The sequence below is a fragment of the Mercenaria mercenaria genome, chromosome 10 (assembly GCF_021730395.1).
Source record: "Mercenaria mercenaria strain notata chromosome 10, MADL_Memer_1, whole genome shotgun sequence".
In the NCBI taxonomy this organism is placed as follows: domain Eukaryota; kingdom Metazoa; phylum Mollusca; class Bivalvia; order Venerida; family Veneridae; genus Mercenaria; species Mercenaria mercenaria.
The window spans coordinates 51,594,190-51,610,534 of NC_069370.1; the positions used below are offsets into that span (position 1 = coordinate 51,594,190).

Here is a 16,345-nt window from a genome sequence, read left to right on the forward strand (position 1 = left end):
CAATTAACACAAACCATTACCCTGCTTAATTTCTAATCCAAAGTGGTGTCCACTAAAAATGTACTCAGAGAATAGCTGGCTTGCACTGGTCGCATGGGCAGTATAACTTGCCTCTAGCACAGTAAATGATAAACAGAAATTTATATTCAATAAATAGCCCCTCAATAAATCCTCGGTAGAATGTCCGCTTTTGAGTGCGGAGAAGCGGGGTCTAGGGTTCGATCCAAGACAGCGGCATAAAAACGACGTGAAAATTGTATTAGTAGCTCCCTCGCTTTAAGGTTTGTACCAGCTGGTAAAATAAATGCAGGTGAGTAAAGGATACCTAGTTTATCGCTCAAGAGTTACATAGCTCGTGTTGTATGTTGATTATATATGCGACCTAAAATAAAGCTTACATTTCTTATTAAATACGATACCCGTTTTTGTATAACGAATAAAACTGAAAGTAAAACTATTTCACTATTTATTATTGTTCGTTATTGAAAACTTTGTCACATCTTGCAATTTATTTCGAAAGATATCAGGGTAAAATGATTAAACACATACTTTTATGAAAATGGCTCCTATGATGTACCAATGAAACACATGTCACAATTAAATGTATAAAACGTCATAGCAGTTAGAATACTTTAGTCATCCTTTAAAAGATAGGAATTTAATACATCCGTTACATTCCTTCTCAAACCTACTTTCGCGTTGACGTCTTTTATTACTGTATTGACCATTTTACGCATTTTTTTACTATACAGTTTTTCTATTGTCATCCACTTTGGTTTAACTCTGTGATAATTTCCAGTCGTGTTGCTTGAAAGACAATATAAAGAATTGAAAGTCACACTGATGTTAAGGAATTTCATCAAATTATAAACTTCTGATACTGTATTTTCCTTCAGTCTTTCATATACAAGCACGTGTACTGGTCTGTCAAATTTCGCTAGCCAGAAGGCAGCCTTATGTCCCCAGGTATTGGCGCGATACTTTAAATACTTGTTCCACTCTGAAATAAAGAGGCATACAAAAACATGTATATATAGACAGGTACCTAGCAACCTCATCTAAACGATGTTTCCACATTTCCAATACAGTGCAACATCTGTAGAGCAACACCCTTTGGGTGTTATGTAGAGGTTGTTGTTCTGGCGTGGTAAATTTGATAGTATATTTCAGCTTTAATAGGGAAATTTTGATGATGTTGTTATAGAGAGGTTTTTGCTTAAGAGAGGGCCGCTCTGGAGAGGTTGTACTGTATTAGAATGGACGGTACACTGTGTGAAAATATGCAATGTTAAAAATAATCATAATTTATTTACATATAATATTTTATATATATTAGTTGTGCTATCAATTGTCAAGGATTTTCATGGACCTTTTCTTTGTTACATATCAGTAGTAGATGCTATATGACAATTTTTAGCTTTTGAAATAACTATTGCAAAAGAAGTATAGAAAATGCAAAATTAACTTCTTTTCGGGTTTATTTACATTGTATAATTAAGTTTGTACTAAAATAATGATCTAGGGTTTTTGTATATACTGTATTTACAGGTAAAATGTATTTAATTTACTTTTGTTTTAACATTTTAAACATAACATACTTCCATTTTTGAACACCCTTGAAGGAGCAACACCTTCTCCCCTGTTGAAAAATGTCTTGTGAGGTGGTTTCTGTGCATTCTTTCGATTAAACTCAGCAAGCAGCGTATGGTAAGGATTACGGAGAATATAAATTGCCTTTGAGTAGTTTAACTGCAACACGCCCATCTTAAGACAGTCCGGGTGGCCGGTTGCATTACTTCTAGAATGCGTTTTTATTATAAAAACCTTTCCACGCGCTGGGCACAACTTTGAACCAACGAAATTCCAGTCTTTGTAGACACTTCCACTGTGTAATCCTGAAAATGAGATATTGCATATTAAGTATGTTTTCTTTCTTCTGTTTCAACAAATGTGTATGTAAACGTCTTTATTAAAAACCACATGCATTGACAAATTCAACCTGGCCGCTTGAATCATTTTAAGAAACAACGTAGCATCTGCAAACGGTTGAAATAATAGGGAAAACATTTTTAAAGAAATCACAGCTACTCTATTCACAGGTTTGATACAACAATATCTTTTGACATATATTGTTTTTTCGGACGAGATAAATTTTAATGGATTATTGCTTTCCAATGAAAATGTGTTTGATTGATGCACATGTTAAACTTTATAAATATCCGATATTCATGATTCATCAATAACATATGGCATTTATGTTTCGATTCCACACAGGTACATGTAAAACTAACCATTTATAATAACAAAATATTGAAACTTTAGATTACATGACACAAACTAATACAATTACACCTTATAAATGTTTAAGATTTTATAAGTGTTGCTGTATTGGTAAGATATCAAAGTAACACAAAATGAAAACAAAGTATTCTGAAACTTCTTATTTACCTGTGGCTGTTTCTATAAGTTCTCTCGTCCAAGTATTCCCTGACCCTTGGTAGCTGGCTAGAGCTACAAGTGGTCTCGGGGCCCTCAAATATTCCCATGTTTGAGTACAGTTAAAAGTCCACAAATTTCGTTTCAAATAATTAATCTTAAATCGATTGTCAATACAGCTAGTACCTTCTCTGGAACATAAATTTACTACTTTTCTCAACAAGCTGTCACGAACATTTACATGTTGATATCTATTCAGCAGCAGTTTGCAGCTCCAACTGTCCATCGTGACGAACTTCAGTCTGCTAAGATTATCTGCTAGATAGTAACCCAAGACAGGAATACTGAGCGCTAGTAAAAGTTTTATTATAATAAATGTTTTAAATCGCCACGTTTTCATAGCCACTAAAACGAAAGACATTATATTGTCACACTACTAATATTGTTGTTATATCCTAGCTCTGCGTTAGTCATGAATTATGTGGAACATTAACACGTACTATCTTTCATTACCAGTGACAAATGCAGTTTTTGGTTAGTTCAATAGAAGCTAAGAATATGACGAAAAGCAGTAAATAACTAAATAGATTCCCGAAGAAAAATATTTCTTGACGGAAATGAATAAATGTGATAGCATTAAAACGTGTGCCTAATTTCACTTCCCAAAAAAATGAAATTTCATATGCTCTCATAATTAAAATCGATATAATTCTTACAATTATTTGGAAAAATGAGTTTACTTCCCGTCTGAAGAATTATTTCCTATAAATGTGTAGACATGTTCAAACATAACCGTTTATATTGAACATACCTGCGATGGTCATAACCTCGATAGTGTGAATGATTTTAACTGTGATACTGTTTTCTGTATGTCGGTTATTTTGTATTCTAACACGACAAGCAAATAACCTACATACATGTAGAGCAAAATCAATCTCGGGTTATTCTGCAATAAACCATTCGCGTGCAATGACGTCATTCAATCCAGGTGCGTAGCACGGTCGTAAAAAGTAGTTACCATTTTTTCTAACACTGTGTTAGAATCGAAATAACAAGTTCCCAAGTGAGATTTATCACAGAATAACCCAATTTTTTCGTTCTTATGCAAAATAATATATCACTCAGGCCTACGGCCTTCGTGATATATTCTTACGCATAAGAACTCAAAACTCGGGTTATTCTACGACAAACCACGTTTGGGAACTTATTATTTCTTAATTAAACTCAGTTTTGTTATATCTTCCGGTACATGATATTCATTTTTACTGTAATAGAATTCCGCTCAAACCGGTGATAAGGTTTATGATGGGTGTTGCACATTTGAGCCGTGCCAGGTGAAAACCAACATAGTGGGTTTGCGACCAACATGGATCCAGACCAGCTTGTGCATCCGCGCAGTCTGGTCAGGATCCATGCTGTTCGCTATCAAAGCCTAGCCTGGAATTAGAGAAACTGTTAGCGAACAGCATGGATCCTGACCAGACTTTGTTGGTTTTCTCATGGCGCGGCTCATTTCATTTTTACCTTTAAGGAAAAGACAAAGTCAAATTGTGTCTGCTATAAGCTTGCTTGGATACGTAATCAGTTTCATATCGCCATTATATTATTATAATTTTAATGTACTTGTTGTAAGATTTTGAAACAACCAATCTGCTATATCTTTCTATTACAGTTTCAGTTTACAGTTTTGATGCCGGCCCATTTTGCGATGCATGGTTCTCTGGCTGTGTTTGTGTTGTCCTGTGCTTCCAAGAAATCTACCCTAGACTTTTATTTATCTATCTGATTTGGTTGCACTCTTTGCTTCCTTGGGAACTTCTCACAGATTCTGTTGGTAGATAAAACACCGAAAGCCTTACATATTCTGTGTTTAACCTATAAGAAATCTGACTTGAAACTGACGACATTATATATGTCAGTAATTCTGTGCTTTTTGGCTCTGTGAATGTGAAAGATTGGGCTATACAAAGTGTAAGGAATTAGAACGAATATGTTTGAAACTCTGATCATTACAATGCCTTCTAATTTGTCACCAGTACTGGTTTTGCATGTAAGTGGCCTAGAGGGTAATATTTATCGCAATCGATGCAAAATAAAGGAGTATAAACTAAAATAAAAAAACTTACTGTGCACTCGTTATATGTATCTCGCCATATTAGAGACATCAAATATTGGTGTAAAGTGAGAAATTTTGTCTATAAGATGACTGTGTTAGAGCTTGTACAACCTTGGTTCTATATGTCAAAATGTCATTGATTACTATGGTTTTTTTCCAATTTTTTTGAAAGCTTAAAATAACGATCACTTTGTTGACATCAATTATGTTTTCGGATGTTCAGTGGCAGATTTTATAAGCAAGATAGGGCTGCTACACTGGATCACCGTATGGTAAACAGTGAGTATAAACATTATGCTCTGTGATATAAGAATGATTTCATGTCGATTTTGAATCCCTATATATTGGACCGCGAACAGTTGTTGAGTTGGGTTCGGACAAAGAGTGATGACAATGTACCTATATTTCTAGCAAAGAGGCAAAATCAGTGATCAGTCACACATCTTTTATTCAGATATAAAGTTCTAGCAGTTCTAAGGTAAAATATTCAGTAGTTTACAAAGTATTCATTAGTTCTACATATCTCCAGTAGTTTATATATCGTATGCTTATGTCAGGGTTAATTAAGAATTGTGGAGTCGATGCATTCAACATAGGGGTTAATGTCTTCAGAGTGGAGGAACGATTGACAAATGAAGACCCGAAAAACGGGTCTCTTATAGTTTTAGCACAGCTCCGCATACGTGAACGGTACGTGACATACGTGGAGATAGCTACTACCAAATCGAAAATGACGTGACATAAAACCTACGGTGACACCGGAGCAACTGGAAGTAAACAAATGTCGCGGAGAGAAAGACCGATATAAGCGATGTATTTCTCGCATATCTTTCTAAATAACAATATTCCAAGCGAATCACCGATATAGATTGATCAAGAACAGGTTGGGCTATCGATTAATACTTACATAAACTACGCGCATCGGAATCGATTATGTAACTTCTGGGTCTGTGCGAACAAAATATACATGTACAAGTTTCAGGTTACTAATCGTGTTTAGATCAGTTGGACGGCCTAACAATATTCACTGGATGATACACAGGAAATACTGTATAACGTGAACAGATATAATGATTTTCAACTTTGTACATTTTTGATGTTCATATCTTAGCTTTGGGATCTCCGTATAAACGATGTATGAAAACATATTGTCATATTAGACCATCTAACGATAAATGTATCGAATTACTGAATATTTTAAAATAGAACTGTATTGATAAAGATATCTAATGTTAAGGGAGCTATGCCATTAAGAAAAGCAATTTTAGTATATGTACTCGATGTGACGTCATAAAACAGTAATATGTATATTTTCATTTATGTAAGTTTTCGCGATTCAAGAGAATAATTCTTACATGGCCCGATTTATTTTCCTGCGAACAAAAGAGACAGAAACTGTGTGTTATTATGCCATAAAATCAAGTTCGTACGTCGTAGTTATTATGTCATGACGCCAAAGCTGCTGGAAAAGAAACCTATACAAATCAAGGTGATGGTTTAGATATCATCAAGGATAATACAATATGTATGTAACAACAAACTAAGGGTATAGAGAAGTGTCATGGTGCAAAATACATTTTGGGGGCTAAAAAGTTTTAAAATATAATTGGAACTGTGAATTTCTGGAATCGACTCATAAAAATGTCAATTTTTTTAAGAAAGCGAAAGTTTTCATGGTTATCGTAGTAGAGAATTATAGCACAAAAAATTTAAGCTCATGACTATTTTCTTTTTTTAAATCCAAGATGTCCACCAAAATTTAATATTATATTTAATTTTCATTATACATGAAGATCTTTTACAAATAGTGTGAAAGATAACCAGCATCATATAAGATACGCATATTTCATTTCAAAACACACAAGCTTCAGTCTTAGGCAATGGAGGTGGTTATCAAGAGAATAAAGCATTGACAGCAAGTTAGAATACCGGTAAGTTCAAAATGACCTTTTTATTGAAAAGGCAGATTAAACGATTCCCCGGACAAAGCCTCGGACGTCCCTCTACAACTAAACATGGTTCGGATAGAGCATATTGGAAACGTTCACGAACACCGGCAACAAACAAAAGGGTTTTATGCAAGATTCTTTTGTAAAATATTAGAGCTACCGGAGGTAAAGAACAACAATAGTAACTTGTAAATTCCACTTAATTCTGATCCATAGAAAGTGATATCGCCGCAGAAAGTGATATTCTGGAACTATTAATTATTCTTCAAAACAGACTCACGCTATAGAAATATAGATCTGTCAAACATCAGCCGACCAAATGTAGTTTCTATAAAGGCTTAATCCAATCAGCAGCATCGTTACTAAAGAAATAATAAGTTCCCAAACGTGGTTTATCGTAGAATAACCCTAGTTTTGAGTTCTTTATGCGTAAGAATATATCACGAAGGCCGTAGGCCTGAGTGATATATTGTGTCGCATAAGAACGAAAATCTCAGGTTATTCTACGATAAATCACACTTGGGAACTTATTACTTCGATTCTAACACGATATACTAGCATCAACAGTGTTAGAAAAAAATGGTAACTACTTTTTACGACCGTGCTACGCACCTGGGTCGGATGACGTCATTGCACGTGAGTGCTTTATTGCAGAATAACCCGAGATAGATTTCACTCTACATGTATGTAGGTTATTCGCTGGTCGTGTTAGAAATTTCGATAATATTGTATACTGAGTGCAAACATTGTTTCGAGATAGTATTTACACTGTCATGAAATAAAACACCTATTTTATGATAATATCGGTAAATAACCAAGTCTATAAACCTGAGCAAGGTGATAATAATTTTTACCTTGGTATATCGACTTCGGTAAATATTACCTTGGTCAGATCCATAAAGTTGGGTGTTTACATCATCATACAGCTACTGTTTAATCTGCATTCACTGCACAGGTGTTCAGCCAATATGTTGTCAATTCTGACAAAATTATGCCATTGTTGTTAATCGATCAATATGCTTTTTGTCGCATTTTATTTGCTACTCAGTCAAATAGTCACCAATACTTTTCCGCTAGATGGATATTAAAGTAGGTTTACAAAATTCATTAGTTTAGTTTTTTGAAAGTAACAACTGAGCCGAAAATATCTGCCTCGAAGAGCCAGTTATATAACCGTTAGTAACACTACTGAATATATTCCCTCAAATAAAACACAGTTGAAATTTTTGGTTTCTCAAATTCCAATGGATTAAGCATGTTAATTCGAGATTACCTAAATTTGAATTAAAAAGATATACACGTGTCTTTGGGACAGGACTTGAAATTGAGTTCAAGATACCGGGTTTCAACTGTACATGAGTAAATTCTTTGGAAGTACTGAGCACTGCAAATACAGCCAGAGTCACACGTCACAAAGTAAGACAACCATATATAGAAACTTGAGTAAAATGATGTATAAACGTTTATAAAAATCAATTGACCTGCTAGTAACCGTTACAAGCTCAAATAATCACAGTATTTTCACTGATATATTTGATGTTTATCGAAGCCTGTCTTCAAACTTTTATTTTCTCTAACAGAGTATAAATTCAAAAGGAGTCAAATTGAAACATACCATGTGCATATTTAAAACACTTCTAGATATGCTTTCAGAATTAGTATTGTCCTTATCATTGGAATCTAGGGAACGGAGTCTAGTAGGGTGTCCACAATATCCTGGCACTCGTACATCTGAGTTTTCCATTCGTTCAAAGCAAAATATTGAAAAAGAAAAAACGCAAACAGAAAAATCGGATATGGTAGTTCTAGGAAGAATAATATAAACTGGATAGTTCTTTGAATCTGGTTTCTTAGACCTGTGTCATTGCTTTTACATAATTTGATTGCTGATTCTGTCCTGTGCATTTGGAACATAGAATAAAAATTGGGGATTTGCGTGTGATTAAAAACGTGTTAGCTTCCCTCACCCCCACTAACCACCAACACTCCATCGATCATTACTCCGCTGTATTCTTTAACATATTTGTATTACAAAATGTACTTTTTTGTTATGTAAATGTCTATTGTTTACCTGTCTATACATACGGTGATGTAGGGTTTTAGGGAGGGTGTGTTGCATGAACGCTATTCCTGTTCGGTCTTTCTTTGGTCTTCTTCTATAGATGCGACTCATATTTCTAAATGTCTTTTATAGAAAACAAAACTGCAATATTGCAATTTGCGTAATTGTCTAAAAACGAAGATTTTGTCTTTGTGGGGTACAGTACTCTCAATGCCGATCAGCTTCATCCACGATACAAGGAGAAGTTGCAGAGTTGGTTGACGCCGCAACCTAATTTCATATATTTAAAAAAACAATTATTATAAAGCACAACATTTAACCTATTTTGCACTAACAGCAAAATGAAACATTTAAATGTAAAATCTACCATTAACATCAACTACAAAATGATTTATAAGCATACTTCTCAAAAATTTAAGGTTTAATTCACATGAACACGAGTGACTCTGGGACAAAATTTGTTGCAATAGTATAGCGAAGTTTTCTTTTAACGTGACTATATTTATTCTGTTCAAATTCAACCCTGACCTGCAAATCTAGTTTGCATGTTAAACATTGTTAACATAAATATCATGTACCAGAAAAAAACTAAACAAGTGAAAAACTTATTTCAACTAGAATAAATGTTTTACATGTTAATTTTGAAATGAATTACGTAACATTGTCACAACAATGTCATTTAAACATGTTTTGTTATGAAAATGAAAAAACAATATAGCTTAATGTTGTATAACGTATCTTCTCATTACGTCGTTCGTGCAGCTGCATAATAATTACATTATAAAATCAGTTAAATAGTTCTTGTTAATTACATTACTAATTCTAAGTTGAGTTTTTTAGGATCGCGGAAGCCTAATGACAGGTAATCGTTCTGTTTCTGCTTAAATATTTTAACTTACTTAGGTAGTTTTTCTTATATATCAAGTAAATCGAAAACAGTCGAAATATAGAAATTATATCGGAAAACGAGTAATTCTTGGCTTACTAGATACTCAAAAACTTTCAAAACGCCTCAACCATATTTAACAATTATTTTATTCTTACAAATTGTATGCAACTATTTTATATTTGTTCGTTATCAATCTTTAAGTCTTATCCAATTTTCTACTTTAGCATTTTGCAACACTGTATTAGCTCAATCTTATCATTGAAACTACTGGTCAATTAGTTATGTTTTGACGATGCCACTCTGCAATTTCCGTGTGATTACTGGTATTATAATCTGTCATTGGTTGTAGATGCAGATCGGAATATCAGGTTCGAGGATAACTTGTTTGGGCGGTAACGAGGCACTGTCGAGTTACCGCAAAAATAACAGTTACCGAAGAGCCGGATATTCCAAACTCCATCTACAACCATTAATACATTATTTCTCTTGCATAATGCATTTTATAATGTTTTGTATAAACAAAGCCAAAAAGAAATACTTTCCTCGTAGCATTCTTTCGTATGGTAGCGTATTTAGAAAAAGCGTGGGAAATTAACGCCCGTAAACAGAAGTGACGTCAGGAATTTTCAAAAACGCATAACAACAAAGTTCTCGTTTAGTTTTATCATTTGCAAGTTTTCCGTAAACTTACTTATTTTGAATCGAGAAATACACTGAAAGGAACGGAGTCTTTGATTTCTACGCATTTAACATAACCAATATATAATCAATGCATGAATCGTTAGTTTCATTAACACTGCGAATCATCTGGCTTGGGGATGCCCGACGGGTTTTGCCGGGCCGGCATGGGTAAAATCACTGGAATACAATCATATGCATTCTCGTTCTTCGGTCTAACCATAGCTCAACGCACTCATTTCTTTCCGTAAGAAAACAAACAACGAAAAATGCCAAAAACATAATGGAGAATTCGTAATTTTCCAATTTTCCTTTCGGGCCCACTGCCTTAAACAAATCATAGGGTCTATTTATTGTTGAAAACAATGTAAGCGGGGAACTTGGGAAATTTACAACAATTTACATCTTAAACTGATCACACAACTTGAAAAAAAATCTGAGGCGCTATATCAAACAATTATCACCTGCACAGAGTGCAAATATCGATGGTAAAATGTTACTCGGTTTCGTATACTTCTTTCAGGTTATAGCTTTGGTGGCCATGGAAAAACTGTCAATGCAGGAGTTGTCCTAGCATGGTTACTTTTTTTTATAAATACAGCAAGCATTTTATCAGTAAATTTTAAGCCTTTAAAATAGCACATTTTTTCTGATGGTTAAACCGTTCAGGTACAATAAAATGTTAATACAGAAACAACCTGCTGGGAAGAAAACATTTAAGAAATATGACAGAACAAACATAGGGACGGGAGCCAGTTTAGAGCTGTCCGTTTGCTTCAGATACTTTAGGTGGAATTTTTTTTTTCATATCAAAAATTTTTGGGGAAAGGGAGGAGAGAAAACAAACATATTTAGTAAATTTGTGCATGTACGTGCCAACTCTACTTCTACACTAGCCTGACTGATTTGAGCGATGCATTAGTATGACTGCTTTTAAACCTTAAAATGCATCTTTATGTTTTTAGAAGCGTTGTACTGTGGAATGCACTGGTCTTTTTGACCGCTGTACTTGTGTGAATTTTATGAATGCCAGCACAGCAGTTTCAAATTTTATTGCATTCTTTTGAAAAAAAATATATGCGTTGCAATTAGATTATTCTTGATCCAAAATGATGATCAGAAAGCTTAATACTAACATATTTTGTGTCAAATTGTATGACATTATCTTAAAACGTAGAAATGATGTGACTTTTGTTTCAAAACCGCTATATTGAAAGTACCATGTTGATAAACACTAACTAACTTTTGCACAAATAATTTTGGAGATCCACATCTTACACTTAATAAACTTTTAAGTAACATACGGTGTACATGCGAACACAACTTATGTCGGAGATCTAAGTAATTTGTTTTTTATCCGACACGTGAATATGACATCGTACATATGCTGATGATCATGTTTGTCACAAACGATGTATATTTATACATTTAAAGCCTATTTAAATAAAATCTGGAAAGTAGATCCCTCGGAAGCACCGAGAACAAGGCAAATAGTGAAAATTGCAGACTCGGTTTGATTGAGTCTGTTCATGGGCAGTAATGGAAAAAGCAACACTGACGACGCCCTCTAGCACCGGCTTAAGCAGTATTCAATCTTCAAATCTAAATGAGTTGAAATCAATGATCCCCGAAGGACCAGAAAATATAACAATACTGAGATGAAGTTAAAGTCTAATCGAATCCATTATTGTCATTCGCAGTGTTTTCTGTGTAAGGCATTATTTTAAAGTTAGAGCTGCACCTAATGGGGAATCATAAGCTCCTTCTCAAGCTGTGTATGACAGGCAAATGTAAATAATTATGCTTTACAAACAACACTTAATTCTGCAGTGAATTGGGGAAATGAGAGAGAATTCAGAATGTAGGCGAGTGATACTAAGACACAATACCAAGAAAGTTAACAGGAAGTAAGCAAAAATATATAAAAATAAAGGGATCCCTGTGACACGTGATCAAACCAATAGGGATCTGTCTCAAGTTGTTGCTAGACATTGTGAAAGTTTGAATGCCGTAGCTATTTTACACCAGAAACGAACAAATTACCAGAAATTCAGTTAGGTGCCTGTGACCTTGACCGTTGAGTCGCTGACTTCAAAGTCGAAAGGGATTTTTCTCTTTTAGTGTTCAATCACAATGTAAAGTTCCGTAGCTATAATACTTCACGAATCATTTCTTGTCTCCCGGTAATTGTGTCCTTGACATTTGATCTAATGATCCCCCACCCCTAAAAAACAGGATTTTTCCTCAATAGGTCCTTTGTCATTCTGTAATGTATAAAGTCTATAGGAATATATTTTGTGAGTTTGAACTCAAGAACGGAATAAAAACAGAAATTCAGTTAAGCCCTTTGATCCAGACCTATAAAAAGAAAATATTGAAAGTCGCTCAACGCTCGACAAAACGAAAATGTTGCAGACTCGGTTTAGTAAGCCACTAAACCTTTACTACACCCCAATAGGGCCTTCCGCTAGTGGGTGTCAGTTACTGTGTGACGTTTGAAAGCTGTAGTTGTTACACTGTTTTCACTAGTAAAGTATTTTTATATTTTAGAATGGAAAGTTTTAAGTTTGTACAAGGGTGTGTAATATTGTTATATGTGGTGACCTTCACGGTGCAGAAAACTGAAGATGAAAGAGTAAATGAGTATTTGTCCGCTGTGGACGGATACAACAAAAGAGCCGAGGCGATAAGCAACCAATACTGGATAGCTTCATGGGCGTACTATACCAATATAACTGACTACAACATGAACAAAATGGTATAAAGCAAAATGAAATTCATATTTGAGACGCACCATGAAAAATTCCTATTGCAATTCGAGAAACCGTTAGCGAATAACATGGATCCTGACCAGATTTCGCGGATGCGCAGGCAGGTCTGGATCCATGCTGGTCGCAAAGCCACTATGTTGATTTTCTCCTGGTGCGGCACATTTTACTATTTAAGACTAACAAGATGATATGGCACTCGACATGTTAAAGTCCTAAACATTCTGACAAAACATATTTCGATGAAAACATTCTCATTATTATACAGGATGTCCCAGAATATATGTCCACTAAACAAATGTTTTAAAAATAACTTTCTCACAAATGCTTAAATATTGACAAATTTGGTCTCAAAGGAACAGTAATGGCTGTAAGTTTTTCCTCATTACCAGAATAGCGTCATGCAACGTCACGGTAACGTCTTATGACGTCATCAATGACGACATTAATATTCAGGCTTCCAAGATGGCTGAAGTACTAAACTTGTTAGGCTCTACTATAAAGATGGCAAATTTCCATCTATTGTGCGAAGAAAGTTGATTAAAATGCATCCATCAATAAAGGCACCTTCCAATAAACAAATCATCCGAGTGGTTCAAAAATTTGAGCAGCATGGAACAGTTTTAGATCGCAGGAAAGATAATGCCGGGAGACCAAGAAGTGCCCGTTCCAAAGAACTGATTCTTTTACGAGGAGAACGGCGGGTGTTGTACCGTGACTGCTAAACGATGCTTGAAAATTCTGCAGAATAAGTTTATTCCAGAACTGATAAGAGAGGGAACAGTGATTGAAAGATGTTGGTTTCAACAAGACGGGGCGACCCCCCACACTGCAAATGATGTTTTAAAGTGGTTAGAGCAAACATTTGGCACCTGCGTGATTTCTTTGAAAACCGACAAAGTTTGGCCCCCGTATTCACCAGATCTCAGCCCCCTAGACTTTCACTATGGGGATACTTGAAGGACAATGTTTATTACTCCAAACCAACATCCATTAGAGAGTTAATTAGAAATGTGTCCATGGGACACAGATGGCCCCACTACATGACAAAGGACAGGGGTCATAACTCCTACAATACTGAATGAATCCGGACGCGAAACCCCAAGTGCACAACTGCACATGCTGACCAACATTCCTGTAAAGTTTTGTGACTCTACATACATCAAATACTTTCAGAGCTAGGCGTGACAGAACACTAAAATTACCAATTTTTACAAAGTCAGGGGCCATAACTCCTATACGACTGAATGAATCCGGACGCGAAACCCCAGGTGCACAACTACACATGCTGACCAACATTCCTGTAAACTTTGGTGACTCTGGGTCAAATACTTTTGGAGCTATGCACGACACAACATTAAAATGACCAATTTTAACTAAGTCAGGGGCCATAACTCGTACACAACTGAATAAATCCGGACGTGAAACCCTAGGTGCACAACTGCACATGCTGACCAACATTCCTGTAAACTTTAGTGACTCTAGGTCAAATACTTTTGGAGCTACGTGCGACACAACATTAAAATGACCAATATTTTACTAAGTCAGGGGCTATAACTCCTACACGACTGAATGAATCCAGACGCGAAACCCCAGGTGCACAACTACACATGCTGACCAACATTCCTGTAAAGTTTTGTGACTCTACATCAAATACTTTCAGAGCTAGGCGCGACACAACACTAAAATGACTAATTTTTACAAAGTCAGGGGCCATAACTCCTACATGTCTGAATGAATCCGGACGCGAAACCCCAGGTGCACAACTACACATGCTGACCAACATTCCTGTAAAGTTTTGTGACTCTACGTCAAATACTTTTGGAGCTAGGCGCGACACAACATTCTCGGATGGACGGGCGGACGAACAGAGGACGGACGGAAGGACGGATGGACAAGGGCAAATCTATATGTCCCCACATCCCCCACCCCAAAAAGTGGGGGCATAAAAACCGCTATTCGTAGAGAGATAAGAAAGATTTCAAGAGACACATGTGCCAACGTCATATGTAACTGCGGATTGAGCTATTCAGGCAAAATAATGGCGGTCAGTTAGAACATGTGCTATAGAAACTGTAAGTAAATAATCAAGGTAATTGTTTGAAGTACAAAAACTATGTATGTACTCTTTCAAATGAGATATAGCCTAATTTGCTTATGTGTGACTCTTCTTTGAAAAGTTATTAACATTTGTTAAGTGGACATATATTATGTTTACAATATGAAACTAACTTGTTTGTTTCCATTCAAGAATATCATTCCTACAGTATATTAATCTAACATTTTGTATCTGTAATTATTTCACATTTTCAGACGGAAATGAGCCTATTGTATTCGGACTTTGCAAAGAACGAGTCTGTTAAAGCAGCCCAGTTTAACGTATCCGCACTAACAGATCAAAGTTTAAAGAGACAGATTGAAATGATTCTAGACATTGGGATATCAGGCTATGACGATAAGGAAGTCCTCAAACGGGTATAACTTAATGCGCTGTTAAGTCATTTCTAGTATTTGTGCCGTATTATATAACTGTTATATCCTTTTGACCGCCGCTATCATATACCGATATGCTACCACCGTTTCGCCGTTCTCCATTGCCGCTACTGTTTTGCTGAAGGGCTACCAGAGACGACTTTTACGTACCAGAAAAAACGGGGTTGCCTATTTCCCTAGTTGAGTAATGAAGGTTTTTGGTAAAAATCGGTTTATCTCCAAATTGAGCAGAGAAGCAGAGAAGAAAATCGCTAAAATGTATTTGTTATGTAAAACAGTCGATATACTATGTTCGTCATCTCCATTTGTACGTTAAATCACTATGTTTATGCTTGTTTTTTTGTTTTTTTTTTTTTTTTTTTTTTTGTTTTTTTTTTTTTATTTGTTTGTTTGTTTTTTCTTTGTTTTTTGTTTTTGTTTTGTTTTTGTTAATTTAAAACGCAAAAGTTTACCATGGTACTTATAAGCGAATTAACCTTAGTACCGCTAGTGTCTGCGATCGATGTATAGTATACAAAACTCATCAGTGGTAGATCTGTTGTTTTCAGAATCTAAGAATGCCGAAGCCGCATAATGCAGACATGGCAAAATAGCGAAGATTGCCATGCGCAGAAATAAGTAATTAATTGATCTTTTTTTAATGAGGTTGTTAATTGACTAAACAAACAACCTGTAAAACTAATTTGTATTTCTGAATAATCATCTCTAATTAGCCTGAAATGCATTTGTCTTATAATTACAGTTAGCGATATTTTAAGTACATTCTTGGACACAATGTGATTCATTTTCTTTCCAAAAGTACATGACACCTGTGATTTATTGCGTTATATAGTGCAATATATCTTATAAATGATTCAAATGAATAAACAAGCAAATACGATGAATTGGTATCCCCCGCCGAAAGTGTTTGTGGTGAGGAATGGCAAAAAGTATATCCGGCAAAAAGTTAAGGAT

General features: G+C 35.3%; 2 protein-coding genes across 2 annotated transcripts in view; one reads left to right on the plus strand and one right to left on the minus strand.

The window, feature by feature from the left end:
- Positions 1-453: 453 nt before the first annotated feature.
- On the minus strand, positions 454-3,252 carry LOC123560306 (WSC domain-containing protein 1-like). The gene is made up of 3 exons (XM_045352521.2): positions 2,449-3,252; positions 1,599-1,895; positions 454-1,000 (listed from the first exon to the last, which is right to left on the minus strand). Exons 1-3 carry the CDS (start codon positions 2,855-2,857, stop codon positions 633-635), a joined length of 1,074 nt encoding a protein of 357 aa, XP_045208456.2. The 5' UTR covers positions 2,858-3,252; the 3' UTR covers positions 454-632.
- A 6,055-nt stretch (positions 3,253-9,307) lies between these two features.
- The window catches only part of LOC123560734 (uncharacterized), a 136,345-nt gene continuing 129,307 nt past the window's right edge, over positions 9,308-16,345 (plus strand). Inside the window, exons 1-3 of the mRNA XM_053516911.1 lie at positions 9,308-9,425; positions 12,681-12,888; positions 15,212-15,373. Of these exons, the coding sequence (XP_053372886.1) occupies positions 12,682-12,888; positions 15,212-15,373 (369 nt within the window). The 5' untranslated portion in view covers positions 9,308-9,425; position 12,681. The remainder of the gene's footprint in view (positions 9,426-12,680; positions 12,889-15,211; positions 15,374-16,345) is intronic.